Here is a 15,467-nt window from a genome sequence, read left to right on the forward strand (position 1 = left end):
CACTCGGCACTTTGAAGGCCACGTTGTGTCATAGAGAGGCCACCTGATCACAGCATCTACATCTCATTTATTGATGCATCTGTCAATCATACACTTGAACATATATGATGTCATAATGTTGTGATGCTTCATGTCAGAAAGCCTCGGTCACTCTGAGCTACAGTCAGACACGACACACATCTCTGTGTCCTTCTTTCAAACTCTGAATAAGACTGATCCTGTGTTCAGGGGCGGGTCCAGACTCCTTTGAGCGGGGGGGGGGGCAACTGGTGCTGGTGGCACAGTGGCAGTGTGTGTGTGTGTCCATGCATCGAGGCTATAGTCCTCACACAGGCGGGTTCCCTCTCTCTCTCCCTGGTTTCTGACTGTATCCACTGTCCAATCCAATAAAGGCTCAAAATCCCTAAAAATAAATCTTAAAAAGAAGAACCAGCAGCTTGGTTTCATTCTCACTGCTGCACCAACATCCTGTTGTGAAACGACTTCCAGGTATCAACATGAAGAGTCTGGTTTCCTGAGAATCAGCAGTAGTGGGCCAACACATTCCTGACTGATACACAGTAAATGTCAAAGGTGGCTGTTGGAGGGTTGAGCCTTTTAGTTCTATGAAGAGTGTTGTGGAATCTTTTCCATTACCAAAGAGTGAAAATAAAGAGTGAGAAGATCTATTCAAAAAGGAACCCCAAGATCGATCTGGTCTCAATGAACATTTATTCGAAGGCAAGATAAGCGTTCGAAGACCCCTCTCTCACACGGTGAGGAGAGAAAGAGGCCCCGAGTAAAGGCAAACATGAAAACTTATACATTTCCATCACATTACACAGATCACTCCCCCATCACGCCACATAGAGCCACTGCCCACCTGGCAGGGCGCCATCTATCCCCAAGTGTGAGAAAAGAGACTACATGACTATTTACCATCTCCCGAGGCTGAGAAGGAGATGGAGTCCAGTGAGAAAGAGCCTGGGTGACTCTTCCCACATGAACAGAGTGTGAGAAACAGAATAAAGGGAACGAAATGATGGGAAACAAAACACCCAATATGCTGTGCATGTAGTATTCTAAGACATTTCAGATACATTCTATATGACAGATTCTATGAGACCTTCGTAACACACAGTGGGAGTAACATTTTCCATAACAAGAGAAGTCCCTGAACCTTTTAGTTGTTAGAAGAGAAGTCCCTGAACCTTTAGTTCTGAGAAGAGAAGTCCCTGAACCTTTTAGTTCTGAGAAGAGAAGTCCCTGAACACTTTAGTTCTATGAAGAGAAGTCCCTGAACACTTTAGTTCTATGAAGAGAAGTCCCTGGACCTTTAGTTCTGAGAAGAGAAGTCCCTGAACACTTTAGTTCTATGAAGAGAAGTCCCTGAACCTTTTAGTTGTTAGAAGAGAAGTCCCTGAACCTTATAGGTCATGAAGAGAAGTCCCTGAACCTTTTAGTTCAGAAGAGAAGTTGCTGAATATTTTAGTTGTATGAAGAGAAGTCCCTGAACCTTTTAGTTGTTAGAAGAGAAGTCCCTGAACCTTATAGGTCATGAAGAGAAGTCCCTGAACCTTTTAGTTCAGAAGAGAAGTTGCTGAATATTTTAGTTGTTAGAAGAGAAGTCCCTGAACCTTTTAGTTGTTAGAAGAGATGTCCCTGAACCTTTTAGTTGTTAGAAGAGAAGTCCCTGAACCTTTTAGTTCTATGAAGAGAAGTCCCTGAACCTTTTAGTTCATGAAGAGAAGTCCCTGAACCTTTTAGTTGTATGAAGAGAAGTCCCTGAACCTTTTAGTTCATGAAGAGAAGTCCCTGAACCTTTTAGTTGTTAGAAGAGATGTCCCTGAACCTTTTAGTTGTTAGAAGAGAAGTCCCTGAACCTTTTAGTTCAGAAGAGAAGTCCCTGAACCTTTTAGTTCTATGAAGAGAAGTCCCTGAACCTTTTAGTTCTATGAAGAGAAGTCCCTGAACCTTTTAGTTCTAGGAAGAGAAGTCCCTGAACCTTTTAGTTCTGAAGAGAAGTCCCTGAACCTTTTAGTTCTGAGAAGAGAAGTCCCTGAACCTTTTAGTTCTGAAGAGAAGTCCCTGAACCTTTTAGTTCTATGAAGAGAAGTCCCTGAACCTTTTAGTTCTATGAAGAGAAGTCCCTGAACCTTTTAGTTCTAGGAAGAGAAGTCCCTGAACCTTTTAGTTCTGAAGAGAAGTCCCTGAACCTTTTAGTTCTGAGAAGAGAAGTCCCTGAACCTTTTAGTTCTATGAAGAGAAGTCCCTAAACCTTTTAGTTCATGAAGAGAAGTCCCTAAACCTTTTAGTTCTTAGAAGAGAAGTCCCTGAACCGTTTAGTTGTTAGAAGAGAAGTCCCTGAACCTTTTAGTTCTATGAAGAGAAGTCCCTGAACCTTTTAGCTCTGAAGAGAAGTCCCTGAACCTTTTAGTTCATGAAGAGAAGTCCCTGAACCTTTTAGTTGTTAGAAGAGAAGTCCCTGAACATTTTAGTTCTGAAGAGAAGTCCCTGAACCTTTTAGTTCTATGAAGAGAAGTCCCTGAACCTTTTAGTTCTGAAGAGAAGTCCCTGAACCTTTTAGTTCTATGAAGAGAAAGTCCCTGAACCTTTTAGTTCTATGAAGAGAAGTCCCTGAACCTTTTAGTTCTGAGAAGAGAAGTCCCTGAACCTTTTAGTTCTATGAAGAGAAGTCCCTGAACTTTTTAGTTCTATGAAGAGAAGTCCCTGAACCTTCTAGTTCTATGAAGAGAAGTCCCTGAACCTTTTAGTTCTATGAAGAGAAGTCCCTGAACCTTTTAGTTCTATGAAGAGAAGTCCCTGAACCTTTTAGTTCTGAAGAGAAGTCCCTGAACCTTTTAGTTCTGAAGAGAAGTCCCTGAACCTTTTAGTTCTGAAGAGAAGTCCCTGAACCTTTTAGTTCTGAATAGAAGTCCCTGAACCTTTAGTTCTGAAGAGAAGTCCCTGAACCTTTTAGTTCTGAAGAGAAGTCCCTGAACCTTTTAGTTCTGAAGAGAAGTCCCTGAACCTTTAGTTCTGAAGAGAAGTCCCTGAACCTTTTAGTTCTGAAGAGAAGTCCCTGAACCTTTTAGTTCTATGAAGAGAAGTCCCTGAACCTTTTAGTTCTATGAAGAGAAGTCCCTGAACCTTTTAGTTCATGAAGAGAAGTCCCTGAACCTTTTAGTTGTATGAAGAGAAGTCCCTGAACCTTTTAGTTCTGAAGAGAAGTCCCTGAACCTTTTAGTTCTATGAAGAGAAGTCCCTGAACCTTTTAGTTCTATGAAGAGAAGTCCCTGAACCGTTTAGTTCTATGAAGAGAAGTCCCTGAACCTTTTAGTTCTGAAGAGAAGTCCCTGAACCTTTTAGTTCTGAAGAGAAGTCCCTGAACCTTTTAGTTCATGAAGAGAAGTCCCTGAGCCTTTTAGCTCTGAAGAGAAGTCCCTGAACCTTTTAGTTCATGAAGAGAAGTCCCTGAACCTTTTAGTTGTTAGAAGAGAAGTCCCTGAACCTTTTAGTTCTTAGAAGAGAAGTCCCTGAACCTTTTAGTTCTGAAGAGAAGTCCCTGAACCTTTTAGTTCTATGAAGAGAAGTCCCTGAACCTTTTAGTTCTATGAAGAGAAGTCCCTGAACCTTTTAGTTCTATGAAGAGAAGTCCCTGAACCTTTTAGTTCTGAAGAGAAGTCCCTGAACCTTTTAGTTCATGAAGAGAAGTCCCTGAACACTTTAGTTCTATGAAGAGAAGTCCCTGAACCTTTTAGTTGTTAGAAGAGAAGTCCCTGAACCTTTTAGTTCTATGAAGAGAAGTCCCTGAACCTTTTAGTTCTATGAAGAGAAGTCCCTGAACCTTTTAGTTGTTAGAAGAGAAGTCCCTGAACCTTTTAGTTCTATGAAGAGAAGTCCCTGAACCTTTTAGTTCTATGAAGAGAAGTCCCTGAACCGTTTAGCCCTCCGCTGAGTGTTGGCTCAGCGGAGTGTTCAGGCTGGACCGTACGACAGTAAAAAAAAAAAGAACCAAGGCTGAGAGTCCTTCAGAGAAATTCATTTCAATGATTTAGCTTTCCTCTCCCAGCAGAGCGCGTTAGCATGTTTAGCTAAGTGGATGTTGCCTTACTACATCTCAAATGTTTTTCATTCATACGTCGCTGACGAAGCAGTGGGAGCAACTTGTGCTTACGTGTTTTAGCTAAAGACAAATCAAACGTGCGGCTGCAGGAGCTGGGGATCGAACCCCCAACCTCCCTGTAAAGAGACGACTGACTACCACTGAGCCACAGCCGCCCCTGTATGTACAGCTTATGTAAAAATGTCATTTGAAGTCGTCCCCATGAATCTGTGTTTTAATTTTTTATTGCTCTGTCTTTCTGCTCCATGTGTCTGTGAATTCCCCCCGAGGTCAATAAAGTTTTTTGATTTGAATTTGAATGAGATTGAAATGATTTGAAAAGAATAAATGAGTGGATCCATGTTGTTCAGAATAAACCTGTGAATGTTGTAAGAAGGAGGCCGTGCTGTCCGGCTGCACGTCGTCCACAGACGAGTCAGATCTGAAGAGAGAAACCAGCAACCAGCTCAACAAGTCTTAAAGAAGCCACTCGGCACTTTGAAGGCCACGTTGTGTCATAGAGAGGCCACCTGATCACAGCATCTACATCTCATTTATTTATGCATCTGTCAATCATACACTTGAACATATATGATGTCATAATGTTGTGATGCTTCATGTCAGAAAGCCTCGGTCACTCTGAGCTACAGTCAGACACGACACACATCTCTGTGTCCTTCTTTCAAACTCTGAATAAGACTGATCCTGTGTTCAGGGGCGGGTCCAGACTCCTTTGACCGGGGGGGGGGGCAACTGGTGCTGGTGGCACAGTGGCAGTGTGTGTGTGTGTCCATGCATCGAGGCTATAGTCCTCACACAGGCAGGTTCCCTCTCTCTCTCCCTGGTTTCTGACTGTATCCACTGTCCAATCCAATAAAGGCTAAAAATCCCCCAAAAAAATCTTCTCTTTAAAAAATCTTTAAAAAAAGAACCACCACCTTGGCTTCATTCTCACTGTTGCACCAACATCCTGTTGTGAAACGACTTCCAGGTATCATGAAGAGTCTGGTTTCCTGAGAATCAGCAGAAGTGGGCCAACACATTCCTGACTGATACACAGGAAATGTCAAAGGTGGCTGTTGGAGGGTTGAGCTGCTGGAGTCATATCCTTTGTGATATCTTTCATTTTGATTGACTGCACAGAGTCCTGATAGAACAATCTTTGGGATGAATCAGAGTCAGGCCTTCTCGTCCAACATCAGTGTTTGACCTCACTCATGTTCTTCTGGATGCTCAAGAATTCCCATAAACACTCCTAAAGCTGGTGGACAGCGTTCCCAGAAGAGCTGCAGCTGTTGTAGCTGCACACAGTGGACCGACGTCCTATTCAACCCTTTGGATTAACAATCAACTTCAGATGTGAGTCAAGGCAGGTGAGCCGATACTTTGTACTATTGATTGCATGTTATAAAGTTGATGGGACTTTAAATGGAGGTGTGCAGCTCATAAACTCACCTGTCATTCTATTTGATCTGTTTCTAAGGAAGCAGCTGTTCAGACTGACAATCATTAATCCACATCAGACAGTGACACACTTTATCTGCCTCCTTATCTCCTCCCTCCTCTCTCTGAATGAGCTGTGCTGGTTCCTGCTGGGTGAGGAGATGAACGTGTGCAGCACTCTCTGATCTCCATGTGACAGCATGCTGCAGAAACAGGCTTTAAAGGAAGCCAACAGATCCACTGAGACAGATTCATGTGAACAGGAAACCCTGAACAGAAGAGCAGACTGGCCTTTACTTTCATTATTACTCCCACTATTCACCCTGCACACACACACTTCCTCTTTGTCTCCTCCAACAACTCCACAGGGTCAGGAGTAGGCGGAGCTAAATGCTCCAGGAATGTTGAACTATGAACTCTGAGTCATCTAATTCTTGTTTAATATACTCCCTAAATAATGCTGGCTCATTTACATGACCCAATTGCTGGGTCCTGAGCTGCTGGCTCATTTCACTGGGTTGATTTTGGCCACGGCGGGAATATTGACCCAATATTAGGTGATTGAGAGAAGCTGAAGTGATCCAACGGCTGAGCTGGCCTTGTCACAACCCCGCGCTGGGTCAGAAGCCCCGCCCACTTCTCTCCTCGCGACTGACTAACGGTCGGCTGTGTTTTAACGTTGGACTTCGCTAAGTACCTAAAATACATATTTTAAACATAATTTTCACACTAAACTATATCAATACACGAGTACTATTAATTATAACAAAACAATTATGGCAAAGTCATTACTTTTTACTTGTTGACTGGCGTAACATGACGTTTTTCAGCTCATTAACTTACTTTGAGTTATAGCAAATATAACGGTAACCTAGCATCATTTAGTTTGTTAGCTCGTTGGTTAACATTAATTTAGACTGTCAGTCTTTTATTTTCTGTTTTCCAATATGACCCATCATAATGTTAGATGGCTGCTCATATCCTACTAACACTAATGTTGGTTAAGTGAATCACTTTTCAACGTTGACGTTACTCTACATCATCTTGTCACATAAGACTGAATATCCTTTTAATGCACCTTAACATTGACTTTGGTTCATATCGCCCTAACGCCCTAACGTTAAACGCTGTCATTCATCAGACGGGGGACTTTTTACTGACGTTAACATTAGTCCATGTCCCAAGGACATCACACAAATATTAACGTTATAGTGATGGCGTGGATTTACATGTTCACTTTGAGCTTTGTTCCGGTTGCGAGCAGTTTAAATGGATAGTTGTTGTAAAGTGTCGAGTCATCCCAGGCTGCTGAAGACGCTAATGTTAGCCTGTAGCGATAACAGCAGGTGGCAGCTTTATGATTAAAAGAGATGTGAGAAATGACTTCACATATTATAGTCTCTTATTTACAGTCAGTTACAGACGTGTTAAGTTGTGTTTTTATGTGGTTTAGGTGAAAGTTCTTCTAATGTGTTGATGTAGTTATCAGGAGACACCAGCAGGGGGCGTAACGGCAGGAATGATGACACCACTCAATATACAGATTGATCGTGTCTCCTCTCCTTCACTCAAAGAGCCTTTTTCAGGTAAGAAATAGAATAAAAGTGTCGTGTCTTTTGCCCTGGCTGTTAGATTAAAGTGTTTAGTCCTTCCACAAGTTGTTTGTGTTGAAAAACGTCATTTTCTGTGAAGTTTAAAGAGAAACGTATTAGCACGAGTTAGGCTAACAGTTTAGCCGGCTTATTGGATTAGCATCACGCATGCGTAGTTGTACGTGGTCCTGTGTTACAGTGTACATCAGTGTTGTGAGTTTGTGTTTGTGTGTAGTCACCTGTGTGTGTGAATATGTTGTGAAGAGTCAACATACAGAGTGAGCTGAGGATGGTTTCATGATAATCTGCCTGTGACTGTGTGTCTATGTCAGCAGCCAGCAACACTGTTCAACATGGTGTGAGGTGACTCCCCTCTGATCATTTTCTTTTTTTAATCTGCTTTGTCAACGTCCTAAATTCACTTTTTGTTTTAAAGAAATGTCTTTTGTCTACATGCAAGTAAGTGAATAGACCACAGTCCTAAACTTCAATGATATTCTGAGGCAAGAATAGAAATTACAAGTCCATGTTTTTTTGCATTCGGGTTCATAAATGTGTTTTGTAAATGTGAAAGTTTTTACATTCACACAAAGTATCTGCTGTGAGGGCTTCAGTCGGGTCAGAACCATCTGTAAAGTTGTAATTCATCTGGCGCCATGGTGGCACGATTCTCATGAAACTAAAATACATGAATGAGGAGTTAAAGGCTCTCTGATCCACTGCACACTATAAAGTCTATGACAGGGGACTTTGTTTCCACAGACCCCCCCAACATGTTGCTGTTCTTCCATCTTTGAGGTCCTTTATCTGAAGCAATGTGCCCCTATGTGGGACTTTTTACAAACAGCTGTGTATCAGCTGCCTGGCAAAGAGTCGCCAGCAAGAGAATTCTTAAACACCTCTTTCATTAAAGCCTCATAAAATGCTGATGTGTAAGAGGTGTTTAGTTTTAGCTCATCCTAACATTGTTTATATTTCCCTTTCAGTTGGGCCAGATAGATATACTACTGTTATTGTTGTTGGCTCTTTCAAATGTAAATAAATATATGCATTAATTTTATTATTTGTGTTGATTCTATTTGTTTAGAAGCAGTTCATGTGAATGATTGTTTTTTAATGCTGAAATTATTTTTTGTCTGGCGAAACAATGTAGAGCAAGAAAGATGCATAAATAACCCTCTACTGTGTGAAAATAAGCATCTATAATAAAAACCCCATGAAAAGGTTCAAAAGAACCAACGTTGGGTGAGAATGACCCAATTTAAGAATAAATAAAATAACCCAACATGCTGGATCAATAGAAGAGAATAATGTGAGTGAGAAGTGAGAGGGATCAAGACTTCCACATCAGATCTCTGATCTCTCGACCTTTACCCTCATCTTCATCCCCTCCCCTCTCGACCTTTACCCTCATCTTCATCCCCTCCCCTCTCGACCTTTACCCTCATCTTCATCCCCTCCCCTCTCAACCTTTACCCTCATCTTCATCCCCTCCCCCCTCGACCTTTACCCTCATCTTCATCCCCTCCCCCCTCGACCTTTACCCTCATCTTCATCCCCTCCCCTCTCGACCTTTACCCTCATCTTCATCCCCTCCCCTCTCGACCTTTACCCTCATCTTCATCCCCTCCCCTCTCGACCTTTACCCTCATCTTCATCCCCTCCCCTCTCGACCTTTACCCTCATCTTCATCAGTAACTTCACCTTCACTTGGCCTTTCTCACTTCTCTTATTTGCACCGAGTGTCCTCCGAGTTGTCTCCTCCACTTGCGTCTTAGCCCCGCCCACCAGAGATGCACGGAGGAAACGAAGCAGAGGAGAGAGGACCGAGGAAATCAGCTTTAAGACACATGAGACGTCGTTTCCTCGACAGCGTCACATGACGCGACATCAGCTGATCACTTTCAGCTGTCAATCAGCCGAACACCTGTTTATGTCCACACAAACACGCACACACACACACACACACACGCACACACACACACACACACACACACACACACACTGTATTAGTTCACATCAAACAAACACAGTTACAGTGTTTAGTGTCTTTACCTGAAGAACAACCTGCAGTCTGTTTCAAACCAAAAGGACAGTTTCTACTGACTCAAAGATTTCATTTTGAATTGTCTATAATTATTGATTATTATTAAACAGTTTGGACTTTACCTCGCCTGTATTTAGACGACCAACTCTGTATTTTATAAACACAGATATTTATGTGTCAGGATACTGAAAATGATTGATTAGAATCTAAATGATGAAACGTTCAGAAGATCAATAAGTGAGAATATAAAACAGACTCCTCTTCATCAGACTCTTTTTAATCGCAGCTCATCACAGAGCGACTCTTTACAAACTCACTGATGTTCATCATCTGTTTAAATGTCCCACGCTCCGTTTAGCCTCTTTTTAATGTCCCTCTTTTCTCCCCTATTAAACTGAAGTCTGATCCTGTGCAGCGTCCAATCAGTGAGTGATATACGAGAAGGGGGCGTGTCTGTCAGTGAAAAGACTTCCGTGAAGTCAGCTCTCGTGTCTCCTCGGTCATCGCTCCTCGGATCAGCCTCCTCTCTCCTCGATCTTCTCTCCTCCGTTCGCTATTAGAGCTTTGGGACGATCCTCAACATGGCGGCTTTGGAACTACTTCCGGTTCGGCCGAGGACCGAGTACCGAGGAGACTGCAAATAAGAAAAGTGAGACGTACCCCATGAGTCCACAGTCTCCAGGTCTCAGTCCTGTGCTGGGACGGGGACTCCTGGTGGACGTGCAGCGACGGTGTGATGATGTCATCTCTGTGAACAAAGCTTGTTGAATCTATGACAGACAGACTAAAGGGGGTCCAGCCTGGTTCTGTCAGCTGGACTGATGAAGGTGTGTGTGTGTGTGTGTGTGTGTGAGTTTGAGCTGGGGATCGAACCCTCGACCTTCCGATTGAGGGATGACGACTCTACCAACTGAGCCACAGCCTATGTAGCCGAAAACATCCAGCTACATAGATTTAAATAGAGTTCATCTATAAACCAGATTTCACTGTAATTTTGTCTTTTTTTTTACCTCCAGGAAATTCGTCAGCGGAGGAGGAAAAAATAAATCAGAATCGTGACCCGGCTGCTGATCCTGTTTGCTGTGTGTGATGAGGTTTAAAGAAACCACATCTGTCCCTCATTCTTTTTTAAGATTTATTTTTGGACTTTATGCCTTTTTATCATCGAGAGGAAATTGGACCGAGGCGGAAATCAGGGAGAGAGAGTGGGGAGAGACATGCGGAAAATGAGCCACAGGCCGGACGCGAACCGGGGCCCCGCGAGGACTGAGCCTCAATACATGAGGTGCCACCAGCGCACCCCTGTCCCTCATTCTGTTTATTATATAGAAGTTAGTTCCCATTAAGAACACGTCAGTCCTTCCCAGTTGAACCAGCTCATGATAAACAGTCTCATCACTTCATCTAAACCTGAATCACTGATTATTAGTTTGTCATCACTGATTATTAGTTTGTCATCAGTGATTTACACTCAGTCACTTTTCTCTCCTGTCACTACTCTTCTTCTACTTTTATTTTTGACCTTTTTTATACTTCCTGTTTATTTCCTGCTCTGTGTCTGTCTGTATTGATTGGACAGGAGAGTGATGGGTAATATAGTGAGTGAAGACACGATGACCGCTGAGTTAAAGCAGAGTCTGGATTTTAACCTGACTGTAAAAAAACTCAAACTGACCTTCATCATGTCAAAGTGGAAAAAAGAAAATAAATCAAAATCGCTCATTTCCTTGTAATATTTCCAATATTTCCAGGACTCCTTTCCCAGGATTATCTATATATCTGCCAGCAGAGACCCAGCCGGGACCCGCTACATAAACAGCTGTTGACCTGATAACTGCTCTCATATCTGACAAACCCAGGGGCGTCCAAAACGGCCTTCAAAGCCCCGCCTACCTTCTCTGGTCCAATCAGATCCAGAGCATTCAGGAGCAGAATCTAAAGTATTCTCTGATAATCTGAATCACAGGGTCGCTGGTTCAGATCCCAGACTCTCCTGTCCACCATGTTAAAGTGCCCTTGAGCAACACTCTGAACCCTGCATGAAGAAGTGCTTTCTAACTGCTGGAATCCAAAACAAAGTGCTTGAAGCTGTGAAAGGTTCAGACTAACCAACATGAATAAAAGCTGCTGACTGAAGAGAAGTGAGTGAATGTTTTGCAGCTGAAGTCAAATCTAATGTTTTCTTTAGTCTTCCTGATATTGATCATGATGTGTCTTCTTTTGATGATGTCATCAGTTTATCCGTCACAGCGAGCTCAAACAAATCCAACAGTGATGCTCCCGAGTGTTCACCTTCATCTGTGTGTTTAATGTGAAGAGAGGACGGCTGATAGAGGGAGACGAGCCACACATTCAAACCTGCAGCACTGACATGTTGTTTTGTTTGTCCTCATGTTTTAGTTGTTGACGAGCCACAGACAGTTTTCCACATGCTGAGAAATCAAAGTGTCCTCTGTTTGAGGACTGTTGATTCAGACTGCTTCACTTTGATCCAGGTGTAAACTGGACTCTGTTTCCTGTTGTTGACTTCATCAGCGTTCATGTCTGTTGACGCTGTACACTGATGCTGATGATCTTCACTCACAGCTTCTTCATTTCTCTACAAACGTTTGAATCAAAGATGAAACGTGTCAAAGTGTGTCTTCTGACTGTCCAACACTGAAGGACACAAAGCAGCTTCACTTCTGTCCTCTGACTTGATCTGATAACAAGAGGAAACTTTACACACTGAATCATGTGACCAGTGTGAAGAAATAGGACACGCTGAAGGCTTTCATGTAAATGTTAGGAAGGCTTCTTATTTATTGGCTGTCTATCACCATGGGCCTCAGGTCAGCATGTATGAACTTCACTTCTGCTTTATTTCTTCACATTCAAGTCAAAGGCTCATAAAGGAGGAAACAGAGCTAAACACACATGGGAGAGTTCAAAGGTCAGTGTGAAGGTGAAGAGGAGCGAGTGCACTCTTTAAATGAGCAGAGGTCAGAGGGGAAACTACAACCAACCAATCAATCAAGGGGAAGGACCAACCAGGAAGTGACCTGATGCAGGTGAAGAAGACGAGATAAAATCATGATGTTTACTGAAGGACATTTACTCTAAAAACACTGTTAACTTTCAAGTGGGATTCAGGGTTGAATGATAATTACATTTATTTAAATCTGGATGTTTTCTCGAGATATAAAACAGAGTGTTTGATTTCATTTGAAGGAATAAAATGAATTCCTGTTTGAAGTTAACCATCAGAATGACATCAAGTTTATTAAGTTATTGTATCCTTAAACATCTACCACAGTTCAAATACATGTAAAATAATTCAACATGAAGAAACATCAGATATGAAACACAAACACAGACAGAGACCGTTTAGCTGCCGTACATATTTTATTTATCTGATCAGTTCACAAACTTGTTTGTTGGGATTGTGTAATGAGAAGCATTTATTTTCTTCTCAACACAATACTTTTATTTTGAAGGACGTTCATGGAAGCTGTTGCTAGGAGATATTAGAAGTTCATTGGTTCACAGGAGTTTTGTCCATTAGTGACGTCACATCTGCGTTAAACTGGCGTTGAATGTTGAGGAGACGTCATCACGCTCCGTAACATCAACAAGAAATTAAATCTACTAAAGTTATTTACACTAAAAGAAACCAACAGACTGTTAAGAACATCCAGAAGAGTTTTGACTGACGACCCGCCTCTGATTAGATAAATCTCCAATCATAGATTTGGATTCTTGGGGAAAACTGGCGTGGCCAATCACATTTCAAGTGTCCCCTCTGGACACGCCCCTGAGTTGGACTGAGATGCTCATGATGATGTTGAAGACAGTATGATCACAATCTTGAACATTGACTGAACAAAACAGAGACATTAATGCAGAAGATGTGCATCTTTAAATACCAAATATGATGGAAAACACCGGAAGTTACCGTTTATTTAGTTATTATTTAGTTGATGATGTTTCTATCACCATTTAATGTTCAGAACTTAAACAGAGTGAAAAAAGAGAAGTTAATGAGCTGAAAAATTCACAGTTTTATCCATAATTTAGTTTACAAAGATGTCCGTTTTTATTGTGAAGGAGGATAACCGGAAGTGTTGCTCAGAGATCTAAAGTGCCACCTTTCTGTGTGAAGTGCAGCTTGCGCAGCCAGCAGCGGTGTTTGAGCTGCCGGTCAGTGACGTCACAGTGTGTCTCTGCGTCGTGTCGTGACTCGGTCTGGAATAACGTCTGCTGATGGAAACGCTGAGAAAAGTAACGGCTCATATTTACTCTGAACTGTTTGAGATTGAAATGGATGAAAAAGAAATGTAAAAAATAAAAGTTCCAACATGAAGAGACAGAAAAGCAGGAAGACTGTTAGCATGGATATTTAGCTCCGTTTGAAACTACAGGACATTAATACAGTAATATTCAAAGAGCGCAGGTGACGTCATCATGTGAAAACAGACATGCGCAGTGTGAGGACGGTCTGTCCGGGAGGACATGTTGGAGGGCGTCTCCTCCATCCTGCAGAGAGAAAAGTGCAGCATCACTCACATATGATGGAGCAGGATTAATGAGAGAGAAGACAACATGGAGGAGAGTCCACTGTGTGAGGGAGTGGGACACTTTAATGAGCTTTTTAATGAAGGATGAAAGAAGAGGGTGAAGAAATCAAACTAACAAGTTTCACCTCCTTCTCCTCACAAATGTCCCATTCTGCTGATTCAGAGACACGTCTGAATACTGATGGAGACATTCACTCGTCTGTGTCCATGAGTGGGACATGTTTGTTGTTTCATGAAGACATTTAGCTCCACAGAGATCAACAGTGAGATGATTCTGATCATAAAGTGACTTTAGATGATCACACACACTTCCATCAATGTGCTCTCTCTTTATTTGTCTGCGTGTGAACAAAGTGATTCATGGTGATGTTTGTGTCTCAGGTCCAGTGGTGGTGACAGAAGACAGTGATGCTGTGTTACCATGGAGACCGAGCTGTTTGACTGGAAGAAAGACGGTCAGGAGGTGTTCTTTTACAACGGAGGAGATTATTACGGTCACGGCATTTCAGGTCAAGACAAACAGTTTGAAGGTGGAGTGTGACATTTGAAGGAGGAGCTGAAGAACGGTAACGCCTCCATAAAGATCAGGAAGACCAAGGTGGCCCACAGTGGAAACTACACCTGTATTTTTCCTGGTCTGCAGCCCAGACAGATGTTCCACATCAGGCTGGTTGTTGGTGAGTTTTCTGCTTCAGTCGGACGTGTTTGAAGAGTCCCAGGTGGATTTCAAAGAAACATGTGGCAGGTGTTCATCCCCACAGAGCTGCAGCCACATCTGGAGAGACACAGTTTGTATCATGTGATCCATCATGTGACTGTGCACGACCACAGTTCAGCTCCACACACATTATAAAGGCAGCACCTTTAGATTCTTCCTCCAGGAAGTGAACATGATCATTATTCATACAGTCCAAACTATTCAAGTCAGCAGATTTGATAGAATTCAAAACAGCACAAATCATGCAGCAAGTAAAAACAAAAAGCTACCTGGAAACATTCAGACGTTGTTCTCTGAGCGAGAAGAGAGATCCAATCTAAGGTGTGAAGTGAACTTCCAAACACTCAGTGAACAGACAACCACTAAAAGCTTCAGTAGGTCAATAAGTGGAGTGAAGCTGTGGAACAGTCTGAGTGTGAAACTTCATCATGTCCAGACACGCTTTAAAAAAGTCCAAATAGGATTTTCACCAGGGATGAAGAAGGGCTTTGAAAATCAACAGGTGTTTACAGAGATTATTGTTTATTTATTTATTTATTTTAAAACGTGTTGTTTTTTTTCTTCTCTAAATAACAATGTGTTCACATTTAATATTTATATATAGTTGTTTATGTTTCTTGTATATACTGTATGTTTGTAGGAATACATTACAACCATAGTGTAAACTTTATATTTCATATAAAAACATAGATTTGTTAAAAACTTAGATGAATAAATAAAAGATGAATTAAGGGAGAAGAGGTGGATTAAATAAGTTCAGACTTCTTCCCACTCCTTTTCAGACGTTTACAGTTATATAGAACGTAGTTTCACAGCTTTGGATCATCTCATTCATTGTTCATGTTACTTTATTTACATTTTACTTTCTTCTCTCTTTTTTCTTTTATTTTTATTTTTACATGTTGGAAATAAACTAAACTAAATCATCTGTCCCTCTAACATCTGATGTCTTTGTCCCTCCAGGTGCCGTCTTCACCTCTTGGTGTTTGATGCTTGTTCACAGTGTTTTATTCTTGTGTTTCCTCCA

The 15,467-nt window shown here is 41.9% G+C and overlaps 1 protein-coding gene across 1 annotated transcript in view; it reads left to right on the forward strand.

The window, feature by feature from the left end:
* LOC306822722 (V-set domain-containing T-cell activation inhibitor 1-like) overlaps positions 1-15,467 on the forward strand; it is a 67,368-nt gene that overhangs the window by 19,989 nt on the left and 31,912 nt on the right. Inside the window, exons 5-6 of the mRNA XM_079341911.1 lie at positions 7,017-7,113; positions 7,452-7,500. Coding sequence (XP_079198037.1) covers positions 7,017-7,075 — 59 coding nt within the window. The 3' untranslated portion in view covers positions 7,076-7,113; positions 7,452-7,500. Of the gene's footprint in view, positions 1-7,016; positions 7,114-7,451 lie in introns of the transcript that reaches the window.

This window comes from Symphodus melops, assembly GCF_947650265.1.
Source record: "Symphodus melops genome assembly, chromosome: 4".
Lineage (NCBI taxonomy): Eukaryota > Metazoa > Chordata > Actinopteri > Labriformes > Labridae > Symphodus > Symphodus melops.